The sequence below is a fragment of the Gymnoscopelus microlampas genome (assembly GCF_963454915.1).
Source record: "Gymnoscopelus microlampas genome assembly, chromosome: 3".
In the NCBI taxonomy this organism is placed as follows: Eukaryota; Metazoa; Chordata; class Actinopteri; order Myctophiformes; family Myctophidae; genus Gymnoscopelus; species Gymnoscopelus microlampas.
Window position 1 is genome coordinate 47872659 of NC_139940.1, and position 23630 is coordinate 47896288.

Here is a 23630-nt window from a genome sequence, read left to right on the forward strand (position 1 = left end):
GTTTTAAGATTGAAGAGTATTTGCAGCTTTCACACTGTTTCACAAATCAGAGATTGGGACTTGGCCTGACACAACGTTTCAGCCGTGAGATTGTATTCTGCTTTGGTCCATGTGTTTGGCACAGAGACACATTGTGACAGATCTCTCATGGAGGTTCCTGGCGCACAGATCTTTTCAAGTGGGGTCCAAATACGTGTCAATTTGGGGGTCCTTGACTTGAAAAACGTTTGAGAACCACTGCTTTAGACTGTTAGAGGACCAGATCCAAGGTCTTTTATTCCGTCCCTGACGACGATGAAAGTTTCTCCTTAACCCTTTCAAACCGGGAACCCATCTGTGTAATATCTTTGTCTGTTTAAAAATAGCAAATCTACAAGCTCGTAGCACGGCACCGAGTGCAGCTTGTAGATCTACAATTATTTTTAAAAATCATGATGTTTTTGGCAAATCTTTGAATATACTGTATATACATTTTTCACTCAAATCTTTGACTCTGGGGGTCCCTGAAACAAAATATTTTGAGATGGGGTCGGGGGTCCGTCGACAAAATGGGTGTCCTTGACGTGAAAAATGTTTGAGAACCATCCCAACCGTTAGGATTTAGAAGACATTTGTAGAATCCCCAGAAGCAAAGGTTTGAGTTAAACATGTTCGCTTTGAAAAATATACGTATTCACGGTCTACAAGCTCATAGCGCGGCATAGCACTCGGTGCCGCGCTATGAGCTTGTAGACCGGCTATTTTCGAACAGCCAAAGAAAATCCAAAAACGCCACACGGACGCGCGCCCCCCCGGTCTTAACGGGTTAAAACGAAGAATTCAAAGCAGCGTTGATCTAGCGTTTGTCTGGTTGCTCCAGATGTTTCCCAGACAGATGGGCACGCTTCGCTTCAAGTCTGCCTACCGTCCCCGTTTGAGCTCTTCTGGAAATACCCCCTTTTTTTCCTGATTCTCTCCTGAGATTATGTCCATTTGTCATGCCCTGTCGGCAGGAATGCCTTCACAGATTAAATCATTGCCGTTTAAAAAGGTAGCTTTTTCGAACATAGCGCAGGTTTTTTTGAAGTTAACCCATTAAAGACCGGGAAAGCGTCTGTGGCATTTTTTTTTATTTCTTTGGGCTATTCAGAAATAGCAGATCTACAAGCTCGTAGCGCGGCACCGAGTGCCGCGCTACGAGCTTGTAGATCTGCTATTTTAGAAAAAGTGTGAAAATGTGTGTAAATCTTTGAATATATATATTTTTAAAGCACACATTTGTAACTCAAATCTTTGCGTCTGGGGGGGTCCCTGGAACAAAATGTTTTGAGATGGGGGAGTCCGCGGCCAAATACATATCATTTTGAGGGGGGGTCATTGACATGAAAAAGTTTGAGAACCACTGATTTAGAAACATAGGTTTTTTTCAGAAAGCTGTTTTCCGATTCAGAAGACATTCGTAGAATCGTATCTCAGGTCTTAATGGGTTAATGCGAGGAGGCCCCGGCGAGAACGACCACCTTTCCAGTTCTGTTTCGTGGCTAATTTATTCGCAGTGGTGTGGAAATAAGTTCCATTTGGAGCTGTTTCGCTCTCTCACACACACACACACACACACACACACACACACACACACACACACACACACACACACACACACACACACACACACACAAAAAAAGCAGCGATTGTTGAGAGAATGATTAGATGTTTCCTAAAAGTATTTCTGACCAGACTCTGAAGGGTGTAGTTTCCTCCGCGATGAAAGTCAGTTTTAGTAGTTCTACCCCTATCCCTTTACTTTACTCCTCTTTCCACTGGGAACGGTAGCTTTTGTGGTCGAATGGTACTTAATGCAACGTCTTACAATTCACTATGAATGGTCTCCTAGTGACGCCATATGCTGACAGTTATAATGAATCCGATAGAAAAGAGCCAATGAAGGATTTGCTTAACGTTCTACCTTATAATTATTTGACTATCGTCCATTTGTAATATTGTGACGTGCTTAAACGCATCTTGTGTTTTTCTGTGCGGGGTGTACCAAGGCTGCTGACCTTGTAGCACTGTAGCAGTGTCCTGTGGTTATATAACTTTATATAAATTGTAAACTATTGAGTTTTTCCAACATGATTAATTTTAATGACTGATACGGCCAATTCCTAGTTGGTTCAGTAGTTGGGAGGGAAGATAAATCGCTAAGATAATCACCTTTATAACTCATCGTTGCTTCCACTTTACTCATCGACTCTGTCGGGTGGAAACCTCATAAGTGTATGTCCAAAATTGTTACTTTTCAGGATTAAAAACAAAAAAAACAGTAAAAGTAGCAGATCTACAAGCTCAAAACGTGTCTCGTGTCTGCCACCGACAGCAACGTTATGTTAAGAAGTCCCTTTCTAGTTGACATGGTATAGGCAACCCGGCCAGGCGGAGACCTGCACTCCGAGGAGCGCACCGTTTTCCTAGATGTTGACATTGTCACGCACCATGTGACATTTCATCAGGGCTCTGGTTGATGTTCTGCAGCGATGACCTTTAAGGGCCTCATAAGGGCCACATATCTGACCTTTAAGGGCCTCATAAGGGCCACATATCTGACCTTTAAGGGCCTCATAAGGAGGGCCACCTATCTTTTCTCACTCCCTTGTTTTCAGTGGACATTCCAAGAAGAACCTCAGCGTAGCGGCAAGCGGGTCAGATACGACACACACAGGTGCGTCTTGGCTGATAAAAACGTGCACTTTGAGATAGAATAACATGACGGGTCAACCATCATCCACTACACCGGACAAGAAACACCACGCACGCACGCACGCACTCACGCACGCACGCGCGCGCACACGCACACGCACACGCACACGCACACACACACACGCACGCTGAAGTCCATCACACACACACACACACACACACACACACACACACACACACACACACACACACACACACAGAGCATGCATTGAAGTTGGATAATGATCATTATCAAAGGTATACTGCCTTTCTCCCAGAGTAACAGCTCCAGACTCCTGTGTTTCAGTGGGTTCACCTGCAGGGGTGGACAAAACTACTGAAATGTTTTACTGAAATAAAAGTATCAATACTGCAGTGTGTAAATACTCTGTCGCAAGTAAAAGTCCGGTAATCACAATTTACTTGAGTAAAAGTACAAAAGTATTGGCATCAAAATATAGTTAAAGTACCAAAAGTAAAAGTATCCATTTCACTAGTTCAACGTGTATACAAATCTTTTGAAAATAGCAGATCTACAAGCTCACAATGCGTCGCATCGCGACGCATTGTGAGCTTGTAGATCTGCTATTTTCAAATGGCCGAAATGTATATTGGGCTGATGCATGTTTTGTAATAGTAATTTAAATCTGCAAAGTAACTAGTAACTACAGTTTTCAAATAATTGTAGTGGAGTAAAAGTATAATATTTGCCTCTGAGATGTAATGGAGTAGAAGTAAAAGTATTGAAAGTGGGAAATACTCCAGTAATAGTTAAAATTCCTCAAAAGTGTACTTACGTACAGTACTTGAGTAAATGTACTTAGTTACTTTACACCGCTGGTCAGCTGCACCTTGGAAAGTTGTGACAACCACACATTGTTATTATTGACATTTATATACACAAGTTATACAAAAAGTTGGGATTTTTTAATTCTTTATTTACTATAACAATTGACTACTTGAGCGGGCACTCTTTTCCCAAAGGCAAATTCTATACCTTGAAAAAAATGGTGGTAACCACTTTAAACCTGCCCTCCCTATTTGGGGCATGTCATTATAGGCGAGAAAAGAAATGTGCTTTGGTGTCTTGAGGCTTGCCCTTTTGGTGTGCCTTTTCCTTGGGCACAAAAAAAGTTTCAAAACCACCGTTCTATTTTAACCTGCTTTAAACTCAAGTAGAAGTTTAACCCATATTAAGACCGGGAACGCATCTGTGTGTCATTTTTAGATTTATTTGGCTATTCAAAAAATAGCAGATCTACAAGCTCGTAGCGCGGCACCGAGTGCCGCGCTATGAGCTTGCTATTTTTGAAAATTTGTGCAAATCTTTGAATATATGCATTGATAAACCGAGCATTTTTAACTCAAATCTTTGCTTCTGGGGGGATTCTACAAATGTCTTCTAAATCCTAACAGTTTCTTTGAAAAAACGTAGGTTGCTATGATCAGTGGTTCTCAAACTTTTTCATGTCAAGGACCCCCAAAATGATATGTATTTGGCCGCGGACCCCCATATCAAAATATGTTGTTCCAGGAACCCCCCAAGAAGCAAAGATTTGAGGTAAAAAATGTTCGCTTTAAAAAATATATATATATTCAAAGATTTTTCCAAAAATAGCAGATCTACAAGCTCACATCGCGGCACTCGGTGCCGCGCTGTGAGCTTGTAGATCTGCTATTTTCGAATAGCCAACGAAATCTAAAAAAATGACACAGATGCGTTCCCGGTCTTAATGGGTTTAAAGGCTTCGGGGAAGCCAACGTATAATGGGGCTTATATGGCGTAACCGCTTGCGACACTTTGTTTGTGCTGACAAAACGCACGACATGCTGTAGCGGTCTGTTGTGTTGGAGTCACGCTTCGTTTTGGGCCAGCTGTGCATCAGCCCCGGCATCGGCCATGTCGCACATCTGTCAGCAGTGGTGTCATACAAGGGCTGGGGAGAGAGAGAGAGAGAGAGAGAGAGAGAGAGAGAGAGAGAGAGAGAGAGAGAGAGAGAGAGAGAGAGAGAGAGAGAGAGAGAGAGAGAGAGAGAGAGAGAGAGAGAGAGAGAGAGAGAGAGAGAGAGAGAGAGAGAGAGAGAGAGAGAGAGAGAGAGAGAGAGAGAGAGAGAAGCTGGGCCTCCTCAGACTAGGGGAGGTTAATCATGTTTTGATAAACAGCGGTGTGATGTGGTCTGCTTTGATACGCCGTGGTGTGTGTGTGCGCGCGCGCGCGCGTGTGTGTGTGTGTGTAGGCGGCCCGGCCCCCGCGCAGCAGGGGAGGAGCGGGGCGGGCCGGGCTCCAGCAGCATTCGCTGCAGGAGAGAAGGAGGGTCTGGAATGCACCGAGAGGGACTCTGACATGTTGGGAGTAATTAACCCTGATTGATAAAAGATGAGCTGCCACCACTGAGAGCTGTGGGCCTCCGCTGGCCCGTCCTGCTGCGCACGCACACACACACACACGCACACACGCACACGCACACGCACACACACACTACACACACTACACACACACACGCATGCACACACACAGCTGCACCTGGGAATTTTGGCCTCCACACAGCATTATTCACAATGTTCATACCCGTACAGCAGCAGCAGAGGAGTACAGAGAGAGGAAGAAATGGATAACAGAAGCTGCTGTAACACCCCCCCCCCCACCCCAACCGTTGTAATTTCACTTAATCGGTCCAAGGTTCGACTCCCCGCGCTGTGAGTCTGACAAGGACGCGCGCGCACACACACACAGACACACGCACAGACACACACACACACACACGCACGCACGCACGCGTGCGCGCGCGCACGCACGCACATGCCGAGAGGAGACGGGACGTGTTTCATGTATGTAAACAGTCAAACACTAGCCTGCAGATAAAAGGAAATGGACGTCAGATGAACGCGCTGAACCGTTTAACGCGGTCACTTCCTGATTCCGGTTCCAGTATCTCTGTGTTAATTGGAAGAAAAAAAAAATGCACGCCGACGGGTTTGATGTAAAAAAAGAAAAGAAAAAAAAGAGCAAAACATCTGCATCCGTCCATATGGATGATTGTAGCTTGACTTGGAAACAAAGCAGCGGCTCTGTTAACCCGTTAAGACCCGGAACGCATCTCTGTGTCATTTTTTTTATTTCTTTGGGCTATTCAAAAATAGCAGATCTACAAGCTCATAGCGCGGCACCGAGTGCCGCGCTATGAGCTTGTAGATCTGCTATTTTGGAAGAATCGTGAAAAATGTGTGCAAATCTTCGCATATATCTTTTTTTCAGAGTGAACATTTTTAACTCAAATCTTTGCTTCTGAATCCTAACAGTTTGTTTTGAAAAAGAAAAAAACTACAGTATTTTGCCATAATATCAGCGGTTCTCAATAATGTGATGTGTATTTGTCCGCGAACCCCCTCCATCTCAAAATATGTTGTTCCAGGGACCCCCCCAGAAGAAAGCAATCGAGTTAAAAATGTATTCTGTATAATGTATATTCAAAGATTTGATTTGCACATTTTCACTCGGTGCCGCGCTATGAGCTTGTAGATCTGCTATTTTTGGAATAGCCAAAGAAATCAAAAAATGACACACAGATGCGTTCCCGGTCTTAATGGGTTAACTACAGTAGAAACCTCGTCCAGCCGCTCTGTCTGAAGCAACATAATGGGTTCCGACCTCATTACCTTTCCCCCGGCTGCCAGATATCAACTAGATACCCGGTTTGCGAAAAGGAAAGAATGTCGTTTTATTACCCCCCCCCCCCCCAAAAAAAAAAAAATCGTTCTCTTGGGTTATCCCCCTCCCCACCCCAAAAAGACCATGACATCTGTCAACAGTCCGGCGCGGACCCCCCGAAAAACGAGCTCAAACCTTTTTTTTAAGATGTGTTTATACTTGAGACTTTTCTTTTTTTTCTTTCTCCCCTTCTCTTATTCTGTAGGTATGTACAGTGGTGGGAAAAAAGTACTCAAATGTTTTACTCAAGTAAAAGTATCAATACCGCGATGTAGAAGTGCTCTTTTACAAGTAAAAGTCTGGAATTCAAAATGTACTTATAGTAAAAGTGCAAAAGTATTGGTGTCAAAATGTACTTAAAGTACCAAAAGTAAAAGTACACAAATGTTTGAAAATAGCAGATCTACGAGCGTCGCGATGCGGCGCGTTGTGAGCTTGTTGATCGGCTATTTTCAAATAGCCTGGGTGTAAAATAGGGCTAAAACAATGTATGTTTTATAATATATTCATATTTATATCTGCAAAGTAACTAGTAACTAAAGTTTTCAAACAATTGTACTGGAGTAAAAGTACAATATTTGCCTCTGAGATGTAGTGGAGGAGAAGTAAAAGTATAGACAATTGGAAATACTCCATTAAAGTAAAAGCACCTCAAAATTGTGCTTAAGTACAGTACTTGAGTAAATGTTCTTAGTTACTTTACACTCTCTTGGGTTATTTCACCCCCCCCCCCCCAAAAAAAAGACCATGACATCTGTCAACAGTCCAGCGCGGACCCCCGAAAACGAGCTCAAACCTTTTAGATGTGTTTATACTTGAGACTTTTCTTTTTTTCTCCCCCCCCTCCCTCTCTCTTATTCTGTAGGATGTATCACGCGGCGGTCAGTTACAGGAGAGTTCACGCAGAGTTTTCCGTGGCGGGGGGGCGTGGTGTGCCCCCGCGGTGTGTGTGAAAGCGCTATATGCTAACCCCGCGCCGCGGCGCGACGGCCACAGAGATGCTGTTAACGACTGACAGACTGTTTCACTCTGCGCCCGTCGAAGAAAAGGAAAACTCTGTTTTAAAAGGGAGCTTTTGTCCTTGCTGCGGGGTCCCCTGTTGTCCGGGGGTGGTAGCGGGACGGTTCCCCCCCTTCGCAGCGGAAGCCCCCGTGTGTTTTTAGGGCCGTCCCGTGGAGATCCCCGGACCCTTTTTATGACCTTATTTATGTATCCTGTTACACATCGTATGGTCCTCATGTCAGAGCGGAGCGGCGAGCTGTTCTGCTCTAGTGTACTTTTTACTCTACCGGCGCGTTTTTTTTTTGGGGGGGGGGGGGGGGGGGGGGGCTTCATCGTCATCGACCAGCGCGGTGTCGGGTTGAGTCCCATGGCTAACGTTTTAAGACCTGTAGTCTCATGTGTAGCCATGGCCATCAAAGATCTCTGTTTACTGACATGTCTGGGGAAATCTAAATTCAAATATAGCTGCAAGCAGCGATAATACGGGGCCAGTGAATAGAGAGAGAGAGAGACATGGAAACGGAATAGATTGAAGAGAGAGAGAGTGACATGGAAACAATAGATTGATGAGAGAGAGAGATGGAAACATAATGGTTTGATTGGACATCTCAACCTACTGCCATTAACAGGATTCGAACTCTCAACCTTCAGACTAATAGGCTGCAACACTACCTATAGTGCTATAGCTTTGTCCAGGCTGATATTGTCTGTTGAAGATCATAAACTCTTGCCTTCTTTCATGAACCAAGCCCCTGTTTCACTAACACTAAGATCACTCGTTCACAAGCCATTTACCAATGAAGAAATTGTACATCTCCTCAGAACCAAAACTAATGAAAGTAGCCGATCTACAAGCTCACAAACCATGAAAAGTTGTGAGATTGTAGATCAGCTATTTTCAGAATGAAGTATGTCATACGTAAAAAACATACTCTCAAATAAGCATTTCAGGTTATCTTTACCATTTGCACATGTATTCATTGATACAGTCATGTTGTTTGCAATTCAACTTAAATTAAGTCTACATCAAGTGAGGCTTGAACTGGCGACCTTGAGATTGTGAGGCATTCATTTAAGGGAGACGCCATTGGCCCAACAGACAAGTAACTGTGAAAAAGGAGATCACACAGATGATACAGTTTCACGCAAATAGCTGAAAAATCCTGGGTTTAAGTGTTTTTCAAACTGCTCAAAATTGCGGACAATCTAAGGGCGGAGCTTAATGGTCAAATCGATACGTGTGTTCCTCATGAGTCAAGGCACATGTGTAAGCAAGTTTCACGACGTTCGGCCAAACGAGGCATGACTTATGCCTGTTTAAAGTCTGCATTTTCAAAAAATTGCTATAGCGCCCCCTTTTGGCCAATTGGAGTAAGATTGGTTTCAGTGATCTACAAGCTCAGAAACATGTTGCTATCTGAAAAGTTTTGAGATTGTAGATCGGTTATTTTCACAATGAAGTTTGTCATACATTAAAAAAACATACTCTACAGTCATGTTGTTTGCAATTCAACTTAAATTAAGTCTGCATCAAGTGAGGCTTGAACTGGCGACCCTGAGATTGTGAGGCCTTCATTTAAGGGAGACGCCATTGGCCCAACAGATAAGTAACTGTGAAAAAGGAGATCACAGAGATGATACAGTTTCACGCAAATAGCTGAAAAATCCTGGGTTTAAGTGTTTTTCAAACTGCTCAAAATTGCGGACAATCTAAGGGCGGAGCTTACTGGTCAAAGAGATAGATGTGTTCCTCATGAGTCAAGGCACATGTGTAAGCAAGTTTCACGACTTTCGGCCAAACGAGGCATGACTTATGCCTGTTTAAAGTCTGCCTTTTCAAAAAATTGCTATAGCGCCCCCTTTTGGCCAATTGGAGTGAGATTGGTTTCAGTGATATTTGGAATGACCCTGTACATTTCTGCCAAGTTTCAAAGAAATGTGAGTCTGCATGTATGTTTTAGGCACAGATGAATAATTTTCATAAAACTGTAATAGTTAAAATCTATCTCCTCCTGGGATTTTTGAGCAATCTGCACGAAACATTTTACACATGAACTTTGGACCACTGCCTACAAAAATTTCCAACGGATTTTCCATAAGTGAAAAAATGCAGAAGTTAGGAGCCAATGACTGTTTTTCATATAATTCAAAATGGTGGGCGATCTAAAGGTCAGAGGTCAAAAGTCAGACCACGAAAGTTGTCGGGCATGAAGAGACGCATGTGTGTATCGAAGTTTCATGGTTGTAGGTCAAACAGGGCATGAGTTGTACCTGTTCAAAGTTGGCACTTTCAATTGAGTGCTATAGCGCCACCCTTTGACGAATGAGTGTGAGAATTATTTCTTGGTAGTTTTTCATGAGCATCTACCATATGGCCGAGTTTCGTAAAAAGCGTATGCACGGTTCAGCCAGAACTGCGAAAAGTGGCAGAAGAAGAAGTGACAGAATAATGCGAATAACAATACGTGTCCAGAGCAGAGCTCTGGCCCCGTAATGAATGGGCCTGTTTGATGCATGGTGGAGAAAACCAGGGGTAACACACCTACTGTACACCCAGTGGTAGCAGGAACGCTCGCCCCAAAACACACTCCTTTACTGAGGTCATACGTTTAGGAATAAGGTTAGGTTTAGACATAGTTTTACTGAGGTTGAGGTTAGGAATAAGGTTAGGTTTAGACATAGTTTTACTGAGGTTAAGGTTAGGAATAAGGTTAGGTTTAGACATAGTTTTACTGAGGTTGAGGTTGGGAATAAGGTTAGGTTTAGACATAGTTTTACTGAGGTTGAGGTTAGGAATAAGGTTAGGTTTAGGCATAGTTTTACTGAGGTTAAGGTTAGGAATAAGGTTAGGTTTAGACATAGTTTTACTGAGGTTAAGGTTATGAATAAGGTTAGGTTTAGGCATAGTTTTACTGAGGTTAAGGTTAGGAATAGGTTTAGGTTTAGGCATAGTTTTACTGAGGTTAAGGTTGGGAATAAGGTTAGGTTTAGGCATAGTTTTACTGAGGTTAAGGTTAGGAATAAGGTTAGGTTTAGACATAGTTTTACTGAGGTTAAGGTTAGGAATAAGGTTAGGTTTAGGCATAGTTTTACTGAGGTTAAGGTTAGGAATAAGGTTAGGTTTAGGCATAGTTTTACTGAGGTTAAGGTTAGGAATAGGTTTAGGTTTAGGCATAGTTTTACTGAGGTTAAGGTTAGGAATAAGGTTAGGTTTAGGCATAGTTTTACTGAGGTTAAGGTTAGGAATAGGTTTAGGTTTAGGCATAGTTTTACTGAGGTTAAGATTAGGAATAAGGTTAGGTTTAGACATAGTTTTACTGAGGTTAAGGTTAGGAATAAGGTTAGGTTTAGACATAGTTTTACTGAGGTTAAGGTTAGGAATAAGGTTAGGTTTAGACATAGTTTTACTGAGGTTAAGGTTAGGAATAAGGTTAGGTTTAGGCATAGTTTTACTGAGGTTAAGATTAGGAATAAGGTTAGGTTTAGACATAGTTTTACTGAGGTTAAGATTAGGAATAAGGTTAGGTTTAGACATAGTTTTACTGAGGTTAAGGTTAGGAATAAGGTTAGGTTTAGACATAGTTTTACTGAGGTTAAGGTTAGGAATAAGGTTAGGTTTAGACATAGTTTTACTGAGGTTAAGGTTAGGAATAAGGTTAGGTTTAGACATAGTTTTACTGAGGTTAAGATTAGGAATAAGGTTAGGTTTAGACATAGTTTTACTGAGGTTAAGGTTAGGAATAAGGTTAGGTTTAGGCATAGTTTTACTGAGGTTAAGGTTAGGAATAAGGTTAGGTTTAGACATAGTTTTACTGAGGTTAAGGTTAGGAATAAGGTTAGGTTTAGACATAGTTTTACTGAGGTTGAGGTTAGGAATAAGGTTAGGTTTAGGCATAGTTTTACTGAGGTTAAGGTTAGGAATAAGGTTATGGTTATAGGCATAGTTTTACTGAGGTTAAGGTTAGGAATAAGGTTAGGTTTAGACAGAGTTTTACTGAGGTTAAGGTTAGGAATAAAGTTAGGTTTAGACAGAGTTTTACTGAGGTTGAGGTTAGGAATAACGTTAGGTTTAGGCTTAGTTTTACTGAGGTTAAGGTTAGGAATAAGGTTAGGTTTAGACAGAGTTTTACTGAGGTTGAGGTTAGGAATAAGGTTAGGTTTAGGCATAGTTTTACTGAGGTTAAGGTTAGGAATAAGGTTAGGTTTAGACATAGTTTTACTGAGGTTAAGGTTAGGAATAAGGTTAGGTTTAGGCATAGTTTTACTGAGGTTAAGATTAGGAATAAGGTTAGGTTTAGGCATAGTTTTACTCAGGTTAAGATTAGGAATAAGGTTAGGTTTAGCATGCATGTTGAATGTACTCGGTCGAATGAATGCTCAGACACCTGAATGCACTGATTGTTATCATGCTGTTGATTGTGGTTGTTTTTCCATCACAGCGTTAGGCCTACAGTGTGTCAGAGGAGCATCAGATCACATCAGATCAGAGAATATACATGCTCTCATTATTACTAGTGTCTGTTCTCTGAGGCGCTGATGACACGTCCAAGGCTGCATGAAGATTGACGTGGTGACCAAGAGGCATCCGCTAAACTGAAATGGCAGATGTGTGTTAAACCAGTGGTTTTCAACCAGTGGTCCGGGGACCACCAGTGGTCCTTGAGAGAGTACCAGGGGGTCCCCAGCAAAATTAGTTCATAGCATCACAATCATTTTTAACCACTTAGCTTAGGCTATTCAAAAATAGCAGATATACAAGCTCAAAGCGCGGCACCGAGTGCCGCGCTATGAGCTTGTAGATCTGCTATTTTTGAAAAACCTTGAAAAACTGTGCATATCTTTGATCATTTATGTTTTTTAAAGCGAAAATTAACTGATGTCTTTGCTTCTGGGGGGTCCCTGGCACGAAACATTTTCAAATGGGGGTCCGCGGCCAAATGTATATCAATTTAGGGGTCCTTGGCATGAAAAAGGTTGAAAACCACTGTGTTAAACCAATCTCTCTCTCTCTCTCTCTCTCTCTCTCTCTCTCTCTCTCTATGTCTCTCTCTCTCTCTCTCTCTCTCTCTCTCTCTCTCTCTCTCTCTCTCTCTATGTCTCTCTCTCTGCAGCTCTTGGACAGATCATGCTGTACGTGGATGGGATGAACGGCCTCATATCCCACAATGAGACGGTTCAGTGGCTCTACAGCCTGGTTGGATCCAAGGTAAAAAAAAAAAAAAAAAACATCTCACACTCACAATCAAAAAAATAATCTATTTTTATGTTTTATTTTGGCTCAGTAACGTCCTCACAGTGTCTAATTTACAGTATAGTCGCCCAGCTGACCGACTCCAAAAGCAGCTCATACCTCACATAGTTTCAGCATCAAGGCAGCCAGCTAGCTTCTCTGTTTAAAAAAAAAAACACTTCTCACAGCTCACCTAAGCCCCCTAGTGGTCAAAGTCGGGTTTTTTTGGCCGCATCATGACAGCAGCAACAACAGATAGCAGTGGTGGAAAAAGTACTCACGTTTTTTTACTTAAGTTACTCAAGTAAAAGTCCGGAATTCAAAATGTACTTCAGTAAAAGTACAAAAGTGTTGGTATCAAAATGTACTTAAAGTACCAAAGGTAAAAGTTTGAAAATAGCAGATCTACAAGCTCACAACGCGTCGCCAGGTATAAAATAGGGGTGAAGTGGTTAATGCATGTTTTATAATATAATAATTTATACCTGCAAACGTGCAAAGTAACTATTAACTAAAGTTTTCAAATAATTGTAGTGGAGTAAAAGTACAATATTTGCCTCTGAGATGTAGTGGAGTAGAAGTGAACGTATAGACAATTGGAAATACTCCAGTAAAGTAAAATTACCCCAACATTGTACTTAAGTACAGTACTTGAGTAAATGTACTTACCACTGCAAGACGACGTTAAAAGGCGTCAAAGCTCTCTCCATTTGTAACTCTTTGATGCGTGCAAATGTAACCAAAATGTAAACCCCATAAACGTAAAGGGTCCATTTGGTTACATTCACACACATCTCAGAGTGAAATGAATGAAGACATGTGTAAGCGGCAGTGGTGTAAAGTAACTAAGTACATGTACTCAAGTACTGTACTTAAGTACAATTCTGAGGTATTTTTTTACTTTACTGGAGTATTTCCAATTTTCAGTACTTTTACTTATACTACACTCTCAGAGGCAAATATTGTACTTTTACTCCACTACAATTACTTGAAAACTCTAGTTACTAGTTACTTTGTAGATTTTGATTATTATTACAAAACAATTTCAGCCATCAGCCCTATGTACTATATTTCAGCCATTTGAAAATATCGCGACACATTGTGAGCTTGTAGATCGGCTATTTTCAAACGATTTTTATGCATTTCATACCTTTGAAAACTTTGCGAAATGGGACATTCTGCCTAATGAGTACTTTCTCCTTTTGGTACTTTAAGTACATTTTGATACCAATACTTTTGTATTTCACTCAAGTACATTTTGGATTCCGGACTTTTACTTGTAGCCGCGTATTTCTACATTGCAGTATTGATACTTTTACTTAAGTTAAAAAAAAAATGTGAGTCCTTTTTTCCACCACTGGTAAGCGGGCCGCATGGTTCTCATCAAAGAAGCAGGCCTGTCTGCCCACCACACCGAGGAGGGGTCCCTTTATTGGGGCCAGAGCTGCCTCCAGTCCCCTCCTGCCCGCTCACACACTCATGGATCATATCTTTTCACTGCTCCAAATTGCTTTAACCCATTAAGACCTGAGGCGATTCTTAAAAATGTTTTCTAAATCCTACTTTTTTTTTTTTTCAAATCCCCAATTTTTTTTTTCAAGATTTTTCAAAAATAGCAGATCTACAAGCTCATAGCGCGGCACTCGGTGCCGCGCTATGAGCTTGTAGATCTGCTATTTTTGAATAGCCAAAGAAATCTAAAGTGACACAGATGCGTTCCCGGTCTTAATGGGTTAATATCTAAAGACGTTTTTCAGATTTCTTTTCCTTTCTGTTTTTTTGGACATGTCTCGGTATCATTGCAGGGATTTTATTACGTTCAAATAGAATGCATGTGTGGTACAGGGCGGTCCGGCGGGCCCTCTATCCTCCTCTCCTCTGTTTAAAAAACACCCAAAGGATAGAACTGTGTGTTCCCTTCCATGTACTCTGGTACTATGTCTGTTTGACTTATTCTGATATTGTTGTCTATATGTGGACTAAAGCAGTGGTTCTCAAACGTTTCCATTTCAAGGACCCCCAAAATAATATGTATTTGGCCCGCGGACCCCTCATGTCTAAAATATGTTGTTCCAGGGACCTCCCAGATTTGAGTTACAAATGTTCGCTTTAAAAACTATTATATTCAAAGCTTTGCACAAACCTTTCACGATTTTTCAAAAATAGCAGATCTACAAGCTCATAGCGCGGCACCAAGTGCCGCGCTATGAGCTTGTAGATCTGCTATTTTTGAATATAGCCAAAGTATAAAAGGTTAAAGTGGTTAAAAATATTGTGGTGCTATTATTAGCACATTTTGCTAGGGACCCCCTGGAACCCCCACCAAGGACCCCTGGGGGTCCCCGGACCCCACTTTGAAAACCAATGGACTAATATATGTATGTGCAGCTGTCCCTTCCTATCTTTTACCCTACCTTGAACCACATGTATACCCTAGATTCCCTGTAATGGACATGTCAGAATAGGCAAACATTCAGCCAAAATAGGCGAAACATTTGCGTTGCGACGCGTTGTGAGCTTGTAGTTTGGCTAAAGAGGTGAAGAGAATTGATGTAGAGTTAAAAAAGAAAGGAGGGGACCAAGTACTAGAGACCCCCGGGGGAAGTACATAGGGTTTTAAGTGGGTACGTGATATTCCAAACACGACAAGACATGAACTGTGTGTTCCCATCATGTCCTTTAACCCATTAAGACAGAGAAAAGCATCTGTGTCATTTTATCTTTATTTTGGCTGTTCAAAAATAGCAGATATACAAGCTCATAGCGTGGAACAAATCTAAAAAATGACACAGATGCGTCCCGGTTTGAATGGGTTAAACATATCTATTTGAGTTGGGTTTTCCTGTTACAGTAATAAGACCGTCTCTCTTATCGTATAGCCCTCGAGAGTCGCCGGAAAGGCAGGAAGTCGTTTTGTGAAATGATAACCGTACGCGGATGTAATGTCAAGGTCCTACAGTCGTTTGTGGTACACAGTGGTGGAAAAAGTACTCAAATTCTTTACTTAAGTAAAAGTACCAATACTGCAATATAAAAATACTCAACGCAAAATGTACTTAAAGTACCAAAAGTAAAAGTACTAAATATTTGAAAATAGCCTATGTATAAAATAGGGCTAAGTGGTTAATGTATGTTTCATTATATCATAGTTTATATCTGAAAAGTAACTAGTAACTAAAGTTTTCAAATAATTGTAGTGGAGTAAAAGTACAATATTTGCCTCTGAGATGTAGTGGAGTACAAGTAAAAGTATTGGAAATTGGAAATACTCAAGTAAAGTACAAATACCTCAAAATTGTACTTAAGTACAGTACTTGAGTAAATGTTCTTAGTTACTTTCCACCACTGGTGGTACAGCAATGTTGTTGTTGTTGTTGTTGTTGTTGTTACATGACGTGTGTGTGTGTGTGTGTGTGTGTGTGTGTGTGTGCGCGTGCGTGCGTGCGTGCGTGCGTGCGTGCGTGCGTGTGTGTTCCTTCTAGTTTCGTCTGGTGGTGAAGACGGCGTTGAAGCTCCTGCTGGTGTTTGTAGAATACACCGAGGCCAACGCCTCTCTGCTCATACAGGCTGTGAACGCTGTGGACACCAAGAGAGGTATTTCTAAGAGCATGTCGTTTTGAATACTTAATTGTTTTTTTAAAAAGTAATGTAGTTGTCCCTTTTTTTTAAATTAACCCATGAAGACCTGAGGCCGCATCTAAAAAAAATCGAAATCCTAACATTTTTTCTGAAAAAATATATAAAAAAATAATTTTCAGATTTTTCAAAAATAGCAGATCTACAAGCTCGTAGCGCGGCACTCGGTGCCGCGCTACGAGCTTGTATATCTGCTATTTTTGAATAGCCAAAGAAATCTAATGTACACTGATGCGTTCCAGGTCTCAATGGGTTTTAATACATTAGAATTTTGTCCAATCTGTATGGTAGAGTATGTTAATACAATATAACTTATACAACTGGGGTGGTTGTATTTGGTCTCCCTGCTCTTTTATTGAGACATTTAGATCATGTCAAAGGTCAAGTCTCACCTAGACACAGGATCTGACACGAATTCTGACCTGAAGGTCAAGATTCGATTTCTCCCCTGAGCAAGCAGGCAGGCTCTATTAGCTCAATGGTGAAACCAGTCGGCACTTGCGCAGAAAACCCGGGTACAAATCCGGGGTAGACGAGGAAAGTTACATAGTGTAGTGCAGCTTTAAACTCAAATGTGACAGAGCAACTATAAGTTGTAGTCGAATAGTATTTAACCAGTGAGCATCTGCTGTATTCTATGACTCAAAGTACTGGTGTTGAGCACTCTGTCCACCACTGGTTTTAACATTCTAAAACGGTGGTTCTCAACCAGTGGTCCCGGGGACCACCAGTGGTCCTTGAGGGGGTTCCAGGTGGTCCCCAGCTAAATGATGCAGAGTTGGTAACCAGATGGACCCTAATAGATCTTTAACTCTTGCGAGTGCAAATTGAAACCAAATGGACCCTTACGGGTCCATTTGGTTTCATTTTACGCTCTCAAGAGTTCAATCATTGTTAAACATCTGCATTACTTAATTAAGGAATTGTTATTTTTGATAAACGTGTGCCTGTAATCTCTCCTATGGTACCAACATCAATACAGCATGGAATAACATGGGTCTGAAGAGTCTAAATCTGATCAAATTGTGGTCCATAGTGGCTCAAATGCCAAATAAATAATGGACCTTGATATGAAAAGGGTTGAAAACCACTGTTCTAAAACATTTAGCTAACGTTACCTTATGTGCACTGTACCTCTTGAACTGCTAGGTTTCTACACAGTAAAACCCTGAGTCTTCATCTACTTGCAAACGGGACCTGTAAGGGTCCATTTGGTTCCTAACATGTGTACACTCTCAGAGTGCATATTCCAAGATTTAAATTAGATTAGACAGCTAGACTCTGGGCTTCCCCAGAACCAGAGTCGAGAGCCCGCTGATTCACACAAAAACCCACACCGCACGTTTTTAGCAGAACCCCCCGAGGGTGTGCTTTCTGATTCTTTTTTTACACTCAAGAGTTCAATTAATTCACACTCAGGATTTCAACAGCGTAAGGCGTGGATGGAACTCAAGGCCGATGCTCTTACAAATATTTCATTGGGCCGGCGGCGTAGCGTAGCGTATTAGCGGTACTGTATCCGCGGGGCGTATAGCGGGGCTCTCTAGTGACACAGGAGCAAGCGACTACAGTGCGGATCCCGTTACTCGGCCCGCTTGGATCAGCTGTCCGGAGGAGCGGAGCCCCGCGCGGGGCGGGGGCTTATTGAAAAAAAAAGAGCGTAACCCTCTCTCCCCTGGCGGGGTCCGGTTACCCCCCCATCGAACAGCTCAGCATTGTGTTCTGGACTGCAGAATGGGAGGGTGGGTGAGGGGGGAGGGTGAGGGCAGGGGAGTGGTTCGTCTTAGCTCGGCAGTGGTGGAGTAAAAGTAGAAACACATACCACAATAATATCAAAAATAATACTCTGTTACAACTTAACCCATTGAGACCTGAAGCCGATTCTACATGTCTCCTAAATCCCAACAGTTTTCTGAGAAACGTATGTTTCTATATCAGTGGTGCTTAATCTTTTTCATGTCAAGGACCCCCAAAATGATATGTATTTGGCCCCGGACCCCCATCAAAATATTTTGTTCCAGGGACCCCCAGAAGCGAAGATTTGAGTTAAAAATGTTCGCTTTAAAAATATATATATTCAAAGATTTGCACACATTTTCACGAATTTTCAAAAATAGCAGATATACAAGCTCATAGCACGGCACTCGGTGCCGCGCTATGAGCTTGTATATCTGCTATTTTTGAATAGCCCAAAGTGTAAAATAATGCTTTTTAGCTCAAATCTAAAAATGACACAGTTCCAGGTCTTAATGGGTTAAGGCCTGTATTCAGAATTTACCTTGAGTAGAAGTACAAAAGTATGTACTTTGGTGCGCGCCGTACCAAAGTAAACAGCACAATTTCTGCTTTTGAATATCCGAATGATAAAATTGTGGTTGATGTATGTTTTGTATTAAAAAATGTAAATCCTCGTAACTAAACTAAAGTTGTTGACTTAAGTCATTGTAACGTAAAAAAAAGTGCAATATTTGCCTCTCGAGATGTTAGTGGAGAAGTATGAAGTATCGAGTAACATGCGGGTAAAGTGAAAGTGCCTCAAAATCGGCATTATCAAAGTAGAGTTTACTCGAGTAAATGTAATAGGTTACTTTCCACACTACTGCAGCTGCATGGGTCTTATAGCCCCACATCACTTCCCCTCCGTTGCGTAATAAAGGAGGGTAAACCCGATACCCCCCCGGTCTCTCGGAGAGAGAGAGAGAGAGAGAGGGAGATATGGCTCTGACCCAGTCTGTTGTGTGGAGGGGGGGCAGAGGGGGGGGGGGGGGAGTGCATTTACTCAAGTACTGTACTTAGGTCCAATTTTCAGTACTTTTACTTCTACTCCATTACATCTCAGAGACAAATGTTGTACCTTTACTCCACTACAAGTATTTACTGCCAAGCCGCTGCTGCTGCTTCTTCCTCCTCCTGGACGATGATGCCAGTGCGTCCTCCGTTCAACCATCCTGCTCCTCTTGTGTGTGTGTGTGTGTGTGTGTGTGTGTTTTTTTTAATCATTGTGGACCCTCCAGCGACATGAGGAATAATGCTCTCTGGTAGGACCTGTTTATCTGAGCCAGAAGATAAGATGAACACACACAGCACTGTGCTGTAGTTGTAGCGCTCCAACTTGCTTCTTTACTGCTTTACTTTCTTATCAGACCGCGTCGGTGTCAACGCTACGACCACACTGATAGGTTTGTTCTCTATAGCTTTATCACTGATAGGTTTGTTCTCTAGCTTTATCATCTCTCAGGGGAGGCTTGCATTGTGCGTTGAAAAGGAGGGATGAGACCGATAACAGACAATAAGACACTACCGACTTCCTCACTTACTTTACTTACTATTTGGGGTTAACATGTTTGCCATTCAGTATTTCATAATATGCTTCTTTTTTATATGCCACTAAAGTCAACAACATTTTTTTCTGCAAACTCATTTTGACTTATACTCTATATTTCCTCACATATAGGGTTGCCAGATCTGCTTATCATAATTTCCCCGCAAGGTTTTATTTGAAAATAGCAGATCTACGAGCTCACAACGCGTTGCTTCGCGACGCGTTGTGAGCTTGTAGATCTGCTATTTTCAAATGGCTGATGTATTATGTTAAAGTGCTCCTGTGGCCCATAGTCTCTTTCTTTTGGGCTGTTTTTTCCTAGACCTGGTTGCTTGTTTCTCTCACAGAATCTGGCCACGCTGCTCACGTACAGAACTGTCCAACTGTTTACTGTATATTGTATATCGTCCAAAACTGTTTAGAGCTTGCAGGTCTTCTGCTTTTGAGGGCAGTCATTTACGAAAAAAAACACAAACAGTTGTGGAGATTTCTGAGGTTTCTGCCCGACAGCAACGATACTATGTATGATTGCGTTTTTGTTGTTGTTGTTGTTGTATATTATTTACGTTAAGACTGTAACATATTAATGTTGTTCTGCAGTCACTAAGCTGTGGTCTAACACCATGGAGATCCTGGATGAGAAGGATGGAGTGGACACTGAGCTGCTGGTCTACGCCATGACACTCATCAACAAGGTCAGTCACACCACAGCACGGTGTTAAGTCTGAACCCATTAAGACCGGGAAAGCATCTGTGTCATCTGTTTTTCTTTGGCTATTCAAAAATAGCAGATATGCAAGCAGGGGCGTCGTTACGCGGGGGCTTCGGTGGCTATAGCCACCAATGTTTTATCCAAAGCCACCAATAAAAAATACAAATACAAGTTTTTTTTTATTTTAACACATTGACTGCCTGAATTATTTTCACTGCCTATTGTTATTCATGCCAGAGATTTTTCAATGAAAAAAAAAAAAGTACTCAGGAGCCGAGATACAAAATTTTAAAGTTTTAAGTTAACAAGGAAGTGAATGAGAGTAAAGATCTTCGAAAATTCATATCTCCTTGGTCTTTAGGTCAAAAAAAAAAAAAATTGATTTTTTTTTTTAAAATTATTTTTTTGCTAAAATCGAGTTAATTCGATCTTGGCAGGCAAGTGATGAAAAGCTAATATCGAATTAATTCGATCTAGGCATCAATGTGTTAAATTATATATCTAGAACCCTAACCTAACCTAACCCCCAAGGCATGTGTCCGTTGCCTTGGGGGCTAAGCCCCCAACCTTGTAGAGACCTAGCAACGTGTCTGTATACAAGCTCATAGCTATGAGCTTGTATACAGACGCTATGAGCTTGTATACAGACGCTATGAGCTTGTATACAGACGCTATGAGCTTGCAGATCTGCTGCGTGTTTTAAAGCGAACATTTTTTAACTCCGATCTGTGCGTGACAACGTATTTTGAGATGGGTGTCCGCGGCCAAATACATGTAATTTTGGGGGTCCTTGACATCACACATATAGCAACATACATACGTTAGGATTTAGATTTTGTTTATATATATATATATATATATATATATATATGACACTGGTCAGTCTAAAATGAGTCAGAGATGAGGTGTAAAAGAGCTATAATCACATTCTAATTGTACGTAATGTGTGTGTGTGTGTGTGTGTGTTTGTTTGTTTGTTTGTGTGTGTGTGTGTGTGTGTGTGTGTGTGTGTGTGTGTGTGTGTGTGTGTGTGTGTGTGTGTGTGTGTGTGTGTGTGTGTGTGTGTGTGTGTGTGTGTGTGTGTGTGTGTGTGTGTGTGTGTGTGTGTGTGTGTGTGTGTGTGTGTGTGTGTGTGTGTGTGCAGACCCTGGCAGGTCTCCCGGACCAGGACCAGTACTATGACGTGGTGGACTGTCTGGAGGACCAGGGCATGGAGGTCATGGCCCACAGACACCTGAGCCGCAAGGGCACCGACCTGGACCTCATGGAGCAGTTCAACATCTATGAGGTCAGAGGAGAGCTGCTGGAGGTCACTGCTGGACCCCCCCCCAGGGGGTCCTTGAGGGAGGGTGTTCCAGGGGGGTCCCCATGCAGCTAAATGATTGATTGTTTGTGGAACCAAATGGACCCTTATGGGTCTGTAAGGCTTGACAGTTTTATGGGTCCGTTTGGCAGTGGTGGAAAGTATCATAATGTTCATTTACTCAAGTAGCTACTGTACTTAAGTACAATGTTTAGGTATTTTTACTTTACTGGAATTTTTCCAATTTTCAGTACTTTTACTCCTACTCCACTACACCTTTGGGGGAAATCATACTTTTACTCCACTACAATTCTTTGAAAACGTTTAGTTACTAGTTACTTTGTAGATTTAGATTATTATTACAACACATACATTAACCACTTCAGCCCCATATACATTTTGGTCATTTGAAAATAGCAGATCTACAAGCTCACAATGCGTCGCGACACGACGCATTGTGAGCTTGCAGAGCTGCTATTTAGGTCATACACAGTCTACTATACTACTGTATTAACTAGAGACCTATAGCTACTATTGCTTCTTTCTTTGTGACATTCACACAGTAACCTAACATTTAGCGCTCGTAACCACGGTTCCTTGAAACATCTCGTCACCAGATGACGCTCCGGCACGAAGACGGCGACGAGGAGACCCAGCTGCCCCCCGCCGCCCGCAAAGAGCGCCGCCGGGCCAGCGTGGGCGGGGCCAACGACAGGCGGGGCCTGGGCCTGGAGAGGCGGCGCAGCCGGAGACACTCCCTCCAGAACAGCCGGGGCCACGCCTCGGCGCCGGCGTCCCCCAGCAGCCCCCACCACGCCCACACCAACGGCTTCCTGCCTTACGGCGGTGGCCAGCGCATCGAGGACATCAGCGAGAGGTGAGGCGGAGGAACGAAACAGTATTAGAAACGTGGAACTCTTAATGCGTTCACACTAGCAGCTACAAAGATACAGGCTAGCGTTCTTTTTCAACAGAAGCCAGCAACGTGAAGATACAAAGATACGTCATGACGTTTGTAGCTGCTACAAAAGCTACAAAAAGATTGAGCTGGTTTCAACTTCAGCTACCAAGATGCAAAGCTACAAATATGCTGTGTAGCTTCGTAGCTTTTGTGTCTGCCGGTGTGAACGCAGCATTAAAGGGCTGTTCATACGGGGAGCGACACAACGCACGTCTATATGTGAACACACAGACAGGCAGGCGATTTATGCCGGCTTCAGCTGCGTCATATGAAATCACTGCTGCGCGTTGCGTAGAAAGAAAAAAAACTGCTCTTGTCACAGGCGAGCGTGAAACGAGCACGAACGCGGCGGTTCCACCGCTTGTCGCTCCGCCTCTCAGATTACCTGGGCCTCCTCCTTACCTGCCCCGCTCGCCTCTCATTTATTCTGAAAATGAAGGACTAGACAGCGTCAGTTCGCTTCCCGTGTGAAAAGCCCTTTTATCCCTGCTAACATTTTTACCACCGGAGTTGGCCCGGGGTTCTTGGTCTTTACATGGTCGACTATGAGGGTCGGTTTCAGTCTTTGTGTATTTTTAATTTTCTCTGCCAGTCTTTGCTCAGCACCCAGAGAGAGGTCACTGAGAGAGAGGGAGGGAGGGAGGGAGGGAGGGGGAGAAAAAAAGAAGATTCGCTAATGTTTTCTGGGCCTGCCGAGTTCTTTTCTTTTCTCTTTCACAGGAAACGTCTCAGCTGCCAGTGTCGTATTATGTTACCGTCTTGGACAGACGTGTCTATTCTCTCCAAGGCCAACGTAGAGAATGTAATTATATAGTAATAAAATAAAGCCAGAGCAGGGGCCTGCCATTACAAAGTGACATTTAAATTAATCTTCCCCCCTTTTCTGTCTAAAGACATTCTTCACGTTTTCTGCAGCTGAGGGAAATAGGAAGCTTCTGTAAACACAGCGATATGAGTTCATGAAGCTCTGCAGAGCTATAGGCCTTGTTCCCACTGAACTGAAACAGACAGAGAGAGCTTAGCTGAAATCTCACCCTGTCATA

The 23630-nt window shown here is 42.4% G+C and overlaps 1 protein-coding gene across 1 annotated transcript in view; it reads left to right on the forward strand.

Annotated features, from left to right (window-relative positions):
* fhod3b (formin homology 2 domain containing 3b) overlaps positions 1-23630 on the forward strand; it is a 193667-nt gene that overhangs the window by 122019 nt on the left and 48018 nt on the right. The window contains exons 6-10 of the mRNA XM_084052364.1: positions 12535-12629; positions 16136-16247; positions 20212-20306; positions 21468-21611; positions 22244-22503. Coding sequence (XP_083908490.1) covers positions 12535-12629; positions 16136-16247; positions 20212-20306; positions 21468-21611; positions 22244-22503 — 706 coding nt within the window. The remainder of the gene's footprint in view (positions 1-12534; positions 12630-16135; positions 16248-20211; positions 20307-21467; positions 21612-22243; positions 22504-23630) is intronic.